The sequence below is a fragment of the Cinclus cinclus genome, chromosome 13, assembly GCF_963662255.1.
Source record: "Cinclus cinclus chromosome 13, bCinCin1.1, whole genome shotgun sequence".
Lineage (NCBI taxonomy): Eukaryota > Metazoa > Chordata > Aves > Passeriformes > Cinclidae > Cinclus > Cinclus cinclus.
In genome coordinates this window covers 12,604,915-12,621,453 of record NC_085058.1, presented here as the reverse complement: position 1 = coordinate 12,621,453, position 16,539 = coordinate 12,604,915, and the positions used below count along the sequence as shown (strand labels likewise).

The 16,539-nt window shown below is 38.2% G+C and overlaps 1 protein-coding gene across 1 annotated transcript in view; it reads right to left on the bottom strand.

Moving 5' to 3' along the window:
* ADAMTSL3 (ADAMTS like 3) overlaps nt 1-16,539 on the bottom strand; it is a 169,950-nt gene that overhangs the window by 69,396 nt on the left and 84,015 nt on the right. The window contains exons 5-6 of the mRNA XM_062501370.1: nt 15,806-16,042; nt 2,783-2,909 (exon numbers count right to left, since the gene is read on the bottom strand). Coding sequence (XP_062357354.1) covers nt 2,783-2,909; nt 15,806-16,042 — 364 coding nt within the window. The remainder of the gene's footprint in view (nt 1-2,782; nt 2,910-15,805; nt 16,043-16,539) is intronic.

Below are 16,539 nucleotides of genomic sequence, written 5' to 3'. Positions count from 1 at the left end.
GTTTAACTTTCTGATCAAAGACATTAATTTAATGCAAAAACATATAAAAAAGATAATAAAATAAAATTAGTCCTTCATGAGAAATAATTTGCTATCAGTGCCTAAATTTCTTTGTTTTAAAAAAAGGACTAAGATAACCAAGCAATTTATTTTCCCTTATGCCTCTTTTTTATACAAATTCTTTGGCTCTTACTTCCCTTCCAGTTCTTTAATTTGCTCCATTGAACAGTAAAATTTACATCCTGCTCACAGCCTTAAGCTTCCTCTTAAATACATGTCTGTCGTGTGTCGATATTTTCTCAACACTAGTTCTGAAAGCTTCTAAATGACTCTTTGGAAGATAATGTGCCTCCCTTCACTGATATTTTACCACAAAGAAAGGGTGGCTTTATTTCCACATTTCATTCACACACAGGATGATTATCTGGAACTCATTGCATAGTGTTGAACACTATGACCCAAAAAATATTTTGGCACCATCACAATAACCAAGAAAAACATCAAGTTCTGAATTTAGTAGCATGTGTACTGTTTTGCTTATGCCAGTAGGAATTCATTCATATCATCCAGCCTACTGCAGTGCAAGATAAACCCAAAACTTGGCAAAACTGACATTTTTCCTCAGAATAGTCTTTCTTGATCTTTAATTTTAAGGGACCCTTAAAGAGACACTGAATTGTGACAGAGGAAACAATGATCCATGGGCATTCTTCATAACCTCAAAGCCAATGGGAGACCTTCCACCAGGTGATGTCAGCTGTAGTCAGCTCTTACCTGAGCCAGAATTCCACAAGTGAAATTAATATTTTCTGTCACAAAACGACACTTTCAAAATCTGATCCCTTTTACCGCTTTGTCTTTACTGTACTTCCCTCCTAAGCACCAATTAAACATGAAACTTTTTATTTCAATTATGGTGAGCTATCCAATCAGCATCACCAATCCAAGCAGTTCATTTGAGCTGCCTTAGAACTATCTATGGTGTCCCCCAGAATCATCCTTCTCCTGGAGAATCTTTGTTGCTGCCAAACTGGAAGAGACAATGCAGTTCCTTTCAGTTCCAGCTGACCTTCACATCAGAAAGAGAAAGAGCTATTTTGTGCATATATATCCCAATATATCTGTATCTATCTGTATATAGACACAAAACAAAACCAGCTTGGAGACACTACAAAAATATTTGCTTTACCAGTGCTTGCTCTATGCTAATCAGAAACTCTGAGTCTTTGATATGGCAAATGAATAAAAAGTGCCCCCCCCCCAGCTCATTGTAAGCATTCAAGACATTTTCTCACTCTTTCATGATGAAATATTTTGTCAATTACTGAACTGCACTATTCCACCAATAAAAAACACGTCTAGTCAAAGCAAGGCCAAGGCTAACACTGGTAACTGCCTAATATGTAAAAAAGGCTCTTTGACTTGTGGAAAATTATCCTATGACTTTAAAAGTTGCTGCCACACAACCAGTCACTTTTAAATTCAGATTGTCTTTGCTATACACATGTACTGAATTACAGAAATGATGCACCTGCACAGTGGTACCCAACACCCTTGCAGAGCAGTACAAGACACCACACTGCAAAGCAACAAGCATTGAGATAACAAATAAACTACTCCAAGCTACATCCAAACTGAAGAATACTGCAAAGAGTGACATTAAAAATCCCGTGGGAATAATCATATATACTGCAATAAGATTTTACCATGATTCAATATAGAAAACTCTTTCAAAATCAGGGCACAAGTGAAAACTTTGCAGGCTGAAATACAACAGTATTAAAATATAGGCAGCTGTCAAAGGCAGGCGCATCATCCATTAAAAATAAAACGTGGTTGTATTTGAATTTTGAGTGAGCACTGACTTTAAGAGCACTCTTCTGTCTGGTGACTTTGCAGGAAGGTAATTAACCCCAAAGTCCCCATCTCCAGCTGACAAAAGCTCGTGACTGAGTTCAGAAAAAGAAAAATTATGTGAGGCAACTAATAAACACATGGGACATATGCTGTGAGATTCCAGGGAGCATCATCTGTGAGGGTGGAGAGAAGCAGTGTCAGAGGGGAGTCTTTGTATGGAAAACCTTGCCTGCGTATCAAAATAGTGAGACTCTTCAGACTCCAGTAAAGGGTGTAATTCCAATACCCTTCCTCTTTTATATCTGATATTTTCAAAATTACTGAGGCCTAAAGAGTTATTCCCAGTAAGATACTAATTCTTTTGAGAATGAATGGTGAAATTTAAGCTAAACACACAAAGAAGTATTAGTCTCTTTCACTTTCTGGTTTTTGTACCATACAAATAGTAACTTGCCCCTGAAGTTCAACTGCCTTCAGACACCACAAAAAACAAAAACAAACAATCAAAGCTAATTTGAAAACCAGGTACTTTCACGCAGGCCTTTATTTCCATAAAACTATCTATAAGATGTTTCCATGATTCAAAAACATTGCAGCAACACATGTACTACAACATGGGGATACCCTCTAAAATTAGATGTGCATCTTGATGGTTATTCCTGATAGAATGAACTGAGTAGCTCTATTAAAAAAAAAAAATGCATATCTCAAATTCTTTCCTAGCTATACCTAATGTGTGGTATCCCTCACGGAATTTCAATAGACTAATCTAGCACAGACTTTAGAGTAAGTAGCTTTGTAAAACTGCAGACAAGTATATGGTTAAAAGGTCACTGCAATATGCATGCTAATATACAAGCAGAAAACACAGTCATGGATAAATTACCATAGATTACCAAATTACCATGATCAATTTGCAACCTACTTTTTTCTGGTGAGACATGTGCCTTAGCTTGTCCCCTCACAAGCCTGCATGTTGAGCCATCTCCTGCACAGATTCCACAGTTGTCTTCCTTGGCATTGCTCCCGAGTTGTCGATCACAGCCTACTGCCTGCCAACATCAACACCACAGTCAGAAGGAGGGCAAAGCTGTAGTAGACATGCTCAGGTTTCTGGAATTTTATTTATTATGTTATCCTTTTGATTTTATGAGTTGGCCTCATTCTATCAAAGCATATCTTGCCATTTAGGATTTTAAAAGCACGCTGTCATTTCCATGATTTTAATGATGAACCACAACAACTGATATATTAAGCTATTCAAGCATAGTAAACACATGAATCCATTTCCCACTACTTATGTGAATGAATACCATTGAGCATTATTCTTTCCAACACAAGGCATAACTATGTTATTTACAATTTGGTTTTCATCACCTGTTTAATTATGGCTGAGAAAGGATAAATGCAATTAAATAATCCAAGTTAAAAATTTAAAGGGCACTCAGCCTTCAGCTTCACAGACAAGGAGTTGAGGGCAGTGCTAACATTCTAGTGTCTTGGCCATTCAGATTTTAACTGGCACTTAAATCTATTTGCCATTTGCATCAATGTCAATTATATACACATTTACTAACCAGCTTTTAAAAAACTTGGACATTCATTTCTCACCTTTTGATTTTTTCCGATTTATGAATATAAGACCCCTTCTATAAAACTTTCCAACAATATTAAAAAAAACACCCAAACTTAAAGGCTGCCAAAAATTCCAAAAGCAATTTTAAAAAATCAACTGTCAACTGAAAACCCTCCAAATTATAAAGAAACCATTTTCCCAGCTTTTTCTTTTTCTACATATCAGTCAACTCCACAGAAAGATGGGAGTGAGAATAAAGACAAAGAATAGACAAAATTTACTAAAAGCACCTTCCTGACGAATGGAAGGCAAATATTTGGCCTCACCTATCTTATTCTTCACTATTTCATAGATGAATTTTTCAGGGAGTACTAAATCCTGAACTATGTGGTAAAAAAGATGATCTCCAGCTTCAAGTTTTCTTAAGTCAGCCTACATGCCTTTTACACTCACATATCCTTGAGAAGGGCAGCTAATTTGTCATGGGTGCATATATTTAACAAAAATCCAAACTGACAAATGGATAGAAAACCCTCTGGAAACTCGCAGTTAAAAGCACTGCTAGAATTCTGAAAGTGGCCAGCACACACCTCTTCCATGTAAAAATGCTTGGAAGGGACAGGCTCAGCTGCCAAGATCCACTGCAAGTGCCTGTGCCAAAAGTGACACACGATCCCCTTGGAGAGCTGGGGATCCAGTCCACGTAACAGGCAGGGCTGGGTCTTCCAGCCTGAGCTGACACACACACACAGACACACAAATCACACACATCCACTGCCAAACACGGAGACATGCAATCTCAAACTTTCACATGTCTATGGAAAAGAAAACAAAGCAGCTCCACCTCCCCTTTCTGCCCCTTTCCCTTATTTTTCCAATTCCCTACAGCCTGAATTCCCTTTAGAGGAGGGCATCAATGGGGACAGTTCACAGTGCTTCAGTTGAGTGACCTGCAGGGAAGGCACATCCTTCCTAAAGGCTTCAGACTTACCAGAGAAACTTAAATTAGCAGCAGGAAATTATTTTATTCCTGCAACTGAACGGGATCTTAATCCTATATAGGCCAGCAAGGAATTAATTTTAAAAATAAATAAGCCACTTAACACTAACAGTAAATCATTTCAAGTTTTAACAAAAACTTAGTTGTAAAAATAAAGCAAATTTACACGTGTGAACTCAGACCATCTCAAAACAGGTGCTTATTTACCACACAGAAGGCATGTGGGAACACTGTGCTATAATTTAGGCATGGATTAGAGATTAAAGTATTTGCACTTTAAGTTTTCTTTAGCATCAGGTCTGGGTTCATTACTGACATCCAGAAAAATATAAAGAAAAGAAAAAGTTCGTAAACAATTACTATAAACAAATCTATCTTCACACTTTATAAGCAACTGATGTTGAGAAATGAATGAAAACACCATTTAAGAAACAGAAACTGACTGGGTCACTCTGTGAATCAGAAAGCAGATGCAATTCCATGGGATATAATAATACAGTGCTCGACACCTTTGCCTCAGCATTGACAGCTCTTTCAGTTCCCAGCACCCCAAGAGACTTTCTTCTCTGACCTTTGAAAACTCCTGTGCTTTTCCATTCCAACCCATGGAAGGGATCTATCTGCAGATCCCCAGCTGACAGAGGGGTTGCATGAATTAATCTCCTAAGGTTTGTGAAGCATGCAGATGGTGCAGTGATGGAGACCATATCACTGGTTGAGAGACTCTATATTTCTCTTCAGAAGACTTTTAAAGTAGTTACTGCTCTTCCCTGATTCTCCTGCCCTTGTTCACATAAAGATACTACTAGAACATGGAGGTAATTCTATCACTGCAAGTGTAGTCTCTCCACAGATGTCTCAAGCACATCTCCATTTCATACTCTAATCTCCCTTCCTAAATATTAAAAAACTGTTTATTTGTTCATCAATTAATTTCAAAGGAAAAAATAAGATTCACATTGTGACACCCTGTGTGGAAAAGTTTTCTTAGTTTAAGCTCTTGCATATTTGTAGGCTAGAGATGCTGCAAGTCTTTAGTGGGAGGAGGGCACTGAGCAAGCAGGACAAGATCAACCCATTACAGCCCAACAGGACAATAAGAAACATCCAACTTACACAGAGCCCCTGTGAAAACAAGCTCTCCTTGGGTGTAACAAAAATTACCCAACTGTGCAAACAAAAGGCATTATTGTGTCCTACACGGAATGTAAGAAAAGATAATCAGCACAGCAGCATACTTTAGAGGACTGTTTCATATAGTATTATTGCTTATTTTTTAATAATACAAAAATGCCACAGAAATAAAACAGGAGTGCTAGCTGCAAGGGACTTGGATGTGGGAAAAGGTTTACAGCTCCCCTGACAGCAAAGGTGGTGTGCTCAGCTAGATGCATTCACCCTCTGCAGATTTCCTTCCCAGATGATGTTTACAACAGCTATTACAAATATGAATATCAAGCAATGATATCTGGGAACACAATTTAGAAAACAACTCAAATTATAATTCCAATTTTGACTTGAAATGAGTGCAGAATCACAGATATTGTTTAGCATGAAGCACCCAAAAATTCCATAGGTTTTTAATGTCAGGCTAAAAATTTAGAGCTAATTCAAGAAGCAATCTTAATGAGTGAGCACTGAGATGAGATATATTTCAAACCTCAGGGTCTAGAGCTAGCCTTTTTTATCTGTTTGTAAACCCTTGATTGGGTATTTCTCAGGCGAGCTGAACAGCCACAGATCTCACCAGAAGAGAAAGCTGTAAGGTATAGCCCTGGAAACTGGGTCTTAAAAACATATGGCATTGTGGCACAAAATATTATTAATTTAAGGTGTTCATATTTTAGGCAATAACTATTGGGGAAAAAAAAGGTGATGAAACATTTTGAAGACAGTAAATTTGGTTATTTGCAAATAAAGTTGCAACAAGGATAAGAAAATTATAATTGGCAACAGCCTTCCTCTGCTCACACACCACCTCAGCCAGCCAAAGAGGCTGATGATTTTCACAATTAAGGCATTTTGTAGGATTAATTTACACCACATTGGTTGCTGTTTACAGAGCAAAGGGATCAGCTATAAATATTACAGGCAGACTGGGAAAACATCTGCAGATTTTTAGGGCATAGTCAGAAATAATATTAGATGATTTTAACATAGTCTGAATAAATGAAACAAGTGATAACACAAATTGTGTAATGGAAGGATTGGGACCCTGTGAATTTAAGAAATTTTTAATCATAAGTATCACATGCCAAAAAAATGATACATGTATTGTAATGACCAGGTTGTAATTGAGGTCCTCAGACAGCAGGAGGATATGTAACAAAACAAACAGCAAGTAGAAATTTAATATAAAAAGAGTACTTGGGAAAAGATCACTTTGTGAATTTATAAAATTGTCCAGAGTGGGGTAAAAATGAATTTGGATATGGCAGGATTATTTTCAGAAACAGGTCTCCAATCCATTACTGTTTTTGGACAGAACCTGAATATTTTACTTGTCTGTTCTTAGAAAGGAAAAAATATGAAAAAGGATTATATAATTTATAGAATTATGTATAGTTTTCTCACAAGCAGCTCAGATAGAAGACATCTGGTTAAGCAGTGAACAAAACCACTCATCTGCTTCAACAAACCTTAGCAGGGCAGTGCTGTTGTGAAAGGCATCCTGAGGGGTGGTAAATACTTTGGAGCATGCTTAGAATAGTTCATGTGGGTTCAGAAATGCTAAGGAAGAACAAAAGGTCAGGGTATAAAAGACAGTAATATAGAAGAAAGAGAAGAATGAAATCTTTGCTGATATGTTAAAAGTGACTATGGAACATTACAAATATCTTTGCAAATATTAATCCAAAAATCACTCAGAAGCTCATGTAAAGCTGTTTCTTTAGGTCATATTCAGTTGGTAGCATTTCAGATGAGGAAGTGGACTTTAACAAAGAAATTAATGTAGCATGTTAATTTTGATTTGTGAAGGTCCAAGAATAATCTGTTAAATCCAAGGAGCTTCCTTTGTTAAGATACTTATAATTAAGTATGATAAGAAAATGGACAGGACTGCGAGATGACATAATTTTAACTAAAATTCTTTTGTAGAACTCATTCTACAGCAGTGAGTTGTCAGTTATAAAAATATTATATTTCAATTATTCAAAAAGGTTTCTGGAAAGCCAAAGACTCAAGACTATGTACTCCAAATAAATAAGTTGAAGATATACCTACACATTAAAAAATAAAAATATTTCTTTCAGAGATGAGTAAAACCAGACATCTCTGCATAATAAGCATCATATAAGTGCTAAGTGTCATTATGACTATCAAAAGTATCAAATCATATACAGCAATACAGATAATTCTAAATAATATTTTTCTTTCACAGTGAGCTTTCCCTCTTCTAGGGTCCTCTGGAGCCAAAGATCCAGGTATAGCCAGAAAACACAAATATTCTGCATTCTCCTAACAGAAGCAGCCACAAAATAATAAATCACTGATATTTTTATTTGTGACAGATACATAAATCCTACGAAGCATTAAAACTGAAGCTGAACTAGTGCAATTATTTTTCTATCTACAGTGTCTTAGACTGAGCTCTTTAGCAGACATGCCATTTAAATATTCAGCAATGTCTTTGTTAAATACTGAATCATTTTCTACTTTGACTAATAAATTTATTATTGATGTAGAGTCTCATTTATCAGTGATTCCATTACAATTATTAGGTAAGCTGTTTTGCAGTGTTCTGTATTTACTTGAGGGACTGGCAGCTCAATGTCAGGGAGTAATTCCCTTTATTAATGTGATTTGGTTTAACAAAATGAAAACAGAAAATCAATTCAACATTATCTCAATATTCCATAATTACCATCCTTTTGCAGCTGCTGAGCAAACCCCCCAGCTGTCAGGAAAACCCAGCAGAAGGCTACTCTGAGTACATTTCTATTTGTGTGCTTCCCTTGGCATGGCTCTTTCAAAGGATGCACAAAATGTGTACTCCAACAGCCTGCAGGTGGAATTTCCACACAAACATACAGATGGTATTTAGTGAAATTCAGCTGAAGCAGAAAATCATCCAGGAAAATCATTTATGGGGAAGTGTCCATGTGCTTAAAATGTCAAAGAAGTACTGTATTTCTTCTGAGCAAGGAACTGCACTGCAGAATGCACAAATGGAGAAGGTAATTGCACTTCTCACAATTAAGTGATAGAGTTACTGCACAGCAGATCCTTCCCTCAAGGGCTGAACAGTCTGTAATTATCTAGTACATGTTGTCCAGTGGTTTTTTGTTTAAAATTGGCCAGCAGCAGATCTGTTGGAGCTGTACTTCAGTGAGGGAATCCTGTGCTGGCTGGAGCACTGACCTGCCAAAGGGTGTCAAAGGCTTTGTGTTCCAGGTGCAAATGCCTTCCTCTGCCTTTAAAACTTGTCAAGATTTGCAAAATATAGTGTGAAATTAAACTACTGCACCAAACATAACCAGTGAAGTGATCTGACTGCCCAGCAACCAGGATAGAAGTATTCGGACTGCTATAAAGCAAATTATTTATTTCAGGCTTACAAGAGATGAAAACTGATACATATGGAATAAGAACATCTACATACTTCTAAAGGTTATCAGCATTGCCCAAAATACAAGATAACCTCCTAATTGCCTCCGACAAAAATGCCTTTTCCAAATTTTGTGACCTGACTTAGAAAGGACATGTTTTATTTCAGCATTTACTAGTAAAGGAAGTAAACAGTGAAAAACCCTTACACGCTCCAAAAGACAAATCTCTATTACAGCTTATTAGAATCACTCTGTAGGGAAAATTAAAATCCTCTTGGTCTTGCTCAGAGAAAAGGGATTTCTATTTCCAAAAACACAGACACTCACAAAACCCAAAACTCAGAGAAATTAAGGTTGTGTTTCATTGCACAGTTGCATGTGCTATCACAGTACAGAGATCTCATTGCATCAGTTTCAGCTATTTGCTTCATTTTCCCCTGCTCTACTTGTCTTAGCAGAGAATCCAGTGCAGGCAGATGTCAGGACTGACTGTATCCACACAACAAATAACTAATTTTAAATATGACTATGGGAATTCATGGTAATAAAAACATGAATAAAAAAGCTGTCATGTGAAAATCCTGCTCTCCCTTAGTCAATATTTTCCACGTCTCTTTGCCCTGCATAAAACCTTGCCGTCATTCAAAGCCCATCTATTCACAGACTTTGCAATCTCTGCCCATATCCTTCACTTTGTGATAGATTTAGCTTGCACTTTATTCCTAAACAGATAAAATATGTCTCTGGAGAAAACATAAAGAAAAAAGCTCCCACTGTCTCTTTCCCATGCTCATCATCCACAAGTAATTGATTCTGACAAGCAAGAGGGAGAGATACCAGAACATCCCTCCAATTAAGCAAGTTACTTCTTTTTTTTTTTTTTTAAATTTACTTGTAGAAGTAGTGTGGAATCTTAGCATTTAAACACTGCTTTCAAACCCTAGTTTATCCTCACTGAAGATTTATCATGGTCTGAATCATGACTTTCTTCTCACATGGTCCTGTGTCACAACTCTTCAGTTATGTCTGAGCTAACAAAGGCTTGATTGTGGCACGGGTTCTCACATCTCTGGAATCAAACCAGCCCAAAACAGTACCCAGACAAGCTGACACAGGCTCCAGCATGTGCTAATTAACAGAATACAGCCCCTCCAGGGACCTTGTGCACGCACTGAGGAGCAGCAGCGAACTCCCCAGCCCATCTCCTCCCAGCACACGCAGCTGCAATCCTGCCAAGGTGAACGGGCAGCAGCCGTGCTGGGAGGAGGAAAACCTCCTGTTTGAGGATTTTCAGTTCCTCACAGGTAAGAAATCAGGCAGCAAAGGCAAAGTGTGTCAAAAGGAAAACCTCAGAACAGTGGTGTAAAATAAGTCAGAATGATGGGCACAAGGAGACGCTCCATGATGTTCAAATTCCCAAGCCATCCATACAGAGGAAAAGAATGTAAAGCAATAAAACAATCCCCAGAAAATAAAAAAATACAGTGCATAAAATTCACTGCATACTAAAGGGCTCCTAAAAAGACTTTCCACATATTTCTGCTGACATTTTATATCTGAAGGCAAGAGGCTAAAGAGTGTTCCACAACTCTGTAAATCCACTTCCATCAAATAAAACAAAGTGTTTCCAAAACCTTTAACTCTTACTACAGGATCTGTCACATGCTAGAGAAGCTGAGAGATTATAGGACCACCCAGCAGGAGCAAGTACCCTTTCCCACATGGTCTCCATTTAAAAAAACACACATACACACAACCAGAGGATAGGACACAAACTCCCAGTGAGCTTCTTGTTTGTGAGAACACTTTCAAAAAAGAAATCAGTATATGAAATCAAATTACTTTGCTCCTTTTCCAGCTAAGTTCAGCCAAATCTGCCTTGCTTGGTGAAGTTAGCAGTGGGGGATTTGTACGTTAGTAAGGCTCTACTTCAAGATGACACCCAAATCATGAGTTTTTCTGCTATCACTGCTCACATGATTGAGGTCCTTGTTAGGCTGGGAAGTAAAGTCACATTTGCACTCAGCTCACTAAAACAAAACAAAACTTGTCAGAGAGAATTACTTATGACCAAAGAAGTGTAGATAAGAAACTGGAGATCAGAAAAAAACCACTACTCATCTGACAAGAGGGGATAAACTTCCACAGTAAGACATCCCTATAGAGAGCATTCTCCATAAAAAAACAGTAGGAGAGAGAAGAAGATAAGACCTGAAAAGAAACACCAGTTTCTAGCAGCAGTGGGAAACTGAAAAATACAAACAAGTGATCCCAAAAGAAGTTTTCAGTGTCTGAGAGTATCCCATTATTACCTGCAGTGTCTGAGAGCATCCTGTTATTATTATTTCTTTATAAAACCCACCCCTGAGTTGCCAACAATGTCATCGCGAGGGAGCCACTACAGCAGGGTGGGCAGTGACATTCAAAGTGCAAGTGCAGCCTTTGAAGGGTGGCCCCATGATCTGCTGGCCTGGGCAGTGCTGAGAACTTCCACAGATGAGAAAGCAGTCCCCGAGGGTGACACTGACAGGATGATCACGTAGGATGTGGCAGCCCCTGCTTAGCTCAGCCCCATCCTCCAGTGGGACTTCTGGAGAGCCACCAACATCTCCCAGCTGAGCTGCAGCTGGAGCTCCCCACTCCCAGTTTTATGACCCCCGTCACACGTGTGCAGCCACATGAAGTTTTTCATTTGCAGCTCTGAGGCAGAAAGTTTTGTTGGGTCTCCCTGAGTTATTGCCAGTGTTTCTGGGCAGGGTCCAGCCCCCCAGCTCTGCTGCAGTAACATGTAGACAGAGTACAGGTATCTGCACAGAGGTTCCTTCATGCTCCAAAATGCACTTTACTCTGTGCATTTGCTTACTAGTGGTACCCAGGAAAGAATGTCAGGTTTAACATAACAGCTGGCTTGACACAGAGTGACCTCAAAATCAATACTTCCTATGAATCACTCAAAGCCTAAAATGAAGAAAAAGGCAGCAGAGGTATTTCTTTCTAATTTTTAAATCTTTTTAAAAAATCAAGAGTAAGTATTAATTTGGGGGAAAAGGTGCTTATTAACAGCTATTCAAGAATTAACTGCTCAGACTAAAATGTGTTAGAAACATGTCTGCAGTAACACAGGATGGAAAGGAAACCTTCCTTTCTAAGTCTCTGCACACCAAACCTCCTGTACATCTTGGACAGTCCTTGAACATATTTACAGGCAAAAAAATGTATCTGAAGGATCCAAAAGAGAAAATACAGAAAACAAGCAGTTTGAGAAAGCAACTCTCAGGATAAAATGAGTCAAGATTCAGAAGAAATTAATAATCTGTTATACTTTTAAGTTTAAAACACAAACAAAGCTTATAAAAAAAAGTAAGTGCAAGAGTCTTCCAAGACCTTACAGAAACTGTTTTCAGTGAAAACTCTGACAGATATTTACATCCAGCATAAGAGTGCTTTGGTGCTGAGTGATGCCCACTCACCATATGATGACATGTGACAGAAGAGAACTCACATGGCAGAAGTTGATGGCTCTCCACTTGACATGTGGGATGTGTTCTGATGTCAGCTAAATTTATGCCATATGCTACAAAGCACAGTGTAGTGTCTGCCTTTTTTGGAACACAAACAACTTGCTGACACTAAATGGAAAGTTCACTGCAGGATTTACATCATCCTTGACCTAATTGTGACAGCCTAGGACAGAACTACTCAGGCTGCTCCTTAGGACTCCAGATTTTTTGGGTGATGCGTGTATTTGTTGTCCAAAGATATTACTCCATATTAGGAAAATTATCACTGTTACCATTTCAGGTGCTGGCACAAGTAACACCCCATACTGTATGCTGGTAGGAAAAAAAAGCAGGTCTGCACAAATTGAAAACAAAACCCAAGGAGAGGCAGGGCCCCAAAGCAGGCAGAGTAACTGGGTAAATGTTGCCCACATCTGTGTCTGACATGCAGATGTTTTTAAATCTCTCCACCCACATCCAGATGGGCACAGCAGGAACACATTATATGAAAAAATGTTTTGGGAGTTATGCGGAGACTAGAAAAAAGATCAGAAGTGTGAAAATCCTGGCAGTGAAGTTTTGACCTGTCCCCATTTAACACAACAGCCCCAGATATTTGGGTTGGTAACAGAAGCGGGGCAGTAGCAAACTAAAACATGATCAAATGGTCTGACTGAGTTAAGCCTCAAGCCTTTAACTTTCCCAATAAACCTTTCCCTGCTCCACCATCTTTAGATTTCACCTCCTGTAAAGCCTCACACCTCCTGTTCAGAGTGCAGCTTTGTCTTCTCACAACTTTTTTTATAGAGCTTATTTAGCTCAATTTGCTTGATAAGGGAAGTGCAAAGGATCAGAACTGAAGCTGGAGAACAAGAATTCACCATCTTTGTAAATTCATATGCTGCCAAGGTGAGGGCTTGACCAAGAGGCAGAACTAGTGATGCACCCCTACTTTAGCAGGAACCAAAACACAGATGAATGTGAAATCACCCTGGGGAGAAGGGGAAGTTGAGTCAACTTTGAGACAATAAATGAGCAAAACCAGCACCAGCCTCCATTATAGCAAGTCTTCAGTGCTCCCAGGCGTAGGAGTGAAGATACCCACATCAGCAGGGTGATGTGCTTCTAGATGAGTTACCTGGTAAAACTCTTAACAGGTAATTTGCTGGCTGTGCCAGGTACAGGTCAGAACCCACCAGACAGAACTTACAGCAACAGTTGTGGAGAATAACAGCTGTGATGTCTCTCTCAAGAGCAGTTGACTAAACAAACGTGGTTTTCTGAGAAAGATTAGGCATCAATTTGTTTTCTTTTCCTGCTCAAACAGGAGTAGCACAAAGCTCTGCGTTGGTTTCTGAGGAAGACCCCACCTCCCAAAGCCCCTTTCACAGGTAAGAAACCTTTCACTCTACCACCGAAAGAGTTTGCAAAGAGGAAAAGGTGGTTTAAATGAATCTTCATTTATTTTAACTGGATTCTACTTCAATTTTTTTAGCTCAATAAAATTATACAACACTAAATTAGCAAATATATACTCTAAAAAGCAAAACTTTTTGATTTGTGCGGGACAACCTAAGGAATAACCAGTGACTTCAAGAAAATGAAGTGAAAAGAGTTAACTGTTTATGAATTTTAAAAATTGAATAAGTTACAGCAGAGGACGCATTTTAAACATGTTTGTTTCAGGCTTTCTTCCTGAAGATGTTACCTTACACTGAAAAAAATATTATTGTGAAATTGGAAGAAATAATGAAAAAAAAATGGAGATGGAGAAAAGAAATTGATTCTCATCAACAGTGTAAGAGTTCCAGTTTCTGCTTCTGGAATGATTAATTTCTTCTCCACCACTTCATTTATTCTAAAAATGGATTATTTACATTTACAAGCATTTTATATCATATATACATGTGAGTACTACAAAATGCTAAGAAGAAACATTGAAAGCAGCCATTTTAAATATACCTCTCAACTGTTCTTCACAAAACTGGATCCACTCTGGGCAAGAGAATTTTATGCCATGAAGGAAAGATGGAAGGAGGTGTTTGAAGTCCCTGTGGGAGACACTGGCATCCCCACAGCACCCTGAGCACAAGCCCTTGAACAGCCCAGAGCTGCCCCAGATCCAGCCTGACACCCAGGCTTAATGGGCACAGGCAACAAAGGCTGCTGTAAATGCAGCTCCTAGAAAAGGCTGGGCAATCCTCCTGGGTTTTTATTAGGATAGGAAGCATCACTAAGAACATGCCACAAGAAGTATATTGTTTGGCAAGTGCTCCCAGAGTTTCTAGAGGTATATCCTACTTCAAATAGAGGGTAACAAACACTGCTAGATCCCACAGTGAAGCATTATTGATAAATGAAGTCTTTCTGTGAGGAATTCTTCTGTTTCAGAGGCAGCAGATGCACTGTGTGTTGACACGACTGGCATCAGAATTGCAGCATACACAGAAGTCACACAAAACCCACAGCAAGATCCAGATCGTATATTAGTGTTGCTATAATCCATGTACCAGTCTTCTGCCAAATGTGTCAAATTTTCCTCTATAACAGAGCTATTTTTCTGACTGGGCCATATCCTGCATTTTTGAGTCACACACATTTTAGACATTTAACAGAGCAACAACCACTTGCAGAGAAAGAAAACTAATTGCAATAACATGTCCATTCTCAATAAACAGCTCTGTTCATAAAACAGATTTGCAATACTGCTTTGTTAATGAGGTATAGGCAAGGTTAGCAATCCTCAAATATGCTTTTACACTAACTGCATAAAGTCAATAGCATAACTAATAAATAATAAATATATCTTGAAATTTATATTGCCATTTAAAGATTTAAACCATCAGTTCATGCAACCACAACATACAGTCACTCACACATACAAGAAGAAGACCTATACATTCACACCTGCCATTATGGGCCGGATCCCATAAAATCAATTTTCTCCTTTACAGAGATTCTATGAGACTCAGAAAATGAATTAAATTAAATTTAAGGCTCTGCAATTTCATCATGTTCTCACAGATATACTAAATTTTGAAAAACTATACCTGCAATAACTTGGTTCATTAATTTTTACATGTGTAAATAGAAGAGTGAATTAATTTTATCGACCTTTTATCTACATAGATAAATATCCATGGCTAAGGCAGTCAGGAATTTCTGTGCCTTCCTGAAATGGTAAGTTATCTACAATCCATTTGACTGCACTTGCAGATACATCTAAACTGATAAATAGAATGAAAAACAATCCCAAAGCACCCACTCAAGAACAAAGTGCCTCTCAACAAAGGCCCCATTTAGATTCCCACCGTGAACATACCTGGCAAATTCCACTGATGCACATATCCAAGGATTCAATATTGCAACGAGTACCATCTAGCACTTTTGGGGCAAGCTCCACAACCAAGTTCTTTCCCAGAGCTTGACATTTCAGGGCACAAGGTGCAGTAGGATCATTATACACAGGGATCCACTCGTAAAAGTGTCCCTGGTATTTGACATCATTGTAGGCAGAACACTGTTGTGCTCTAAAGTCACCAACATCTGAAGGGCAGTCCTGAAAACAAACCAAATATATATATTTTGTTTTTGTTTTTGTTTTAAACTAGGGAATACTTTGTACGTGCAGTAAAGTAATTTGATGAATAACACAGAAGCTCTTCAGGCAAATCAAGAACTGATCTGCTTTGACAAATACACCACACTACAAAGTTTTACTGTATATATTAAAAGAATTTATGTTGCTTAATCCATTGCTTGGAGTGCAAGTACAGAATATCATGTATATTTCAGCAATAACAACATAACTGTTGTGAGGATAATTAAATACGAGAGGACAATTAAAAATATTAATGGTTTGACAGCAGGTAGCACAGTAAAAGTTGAGTTCTATAGGAAGAATATAGTAAGAATTAGTTTCTATAGGAATCTATATATATTTAGTAACTCCAAGGAGATGTCTGATATTTAATGTTACTCTTTTCAGTAGCTTTTCCCACTAAAGGATTTCTGGGGCCTAGATACTCATTCATCAACTCATATGTCAAAGTAGTA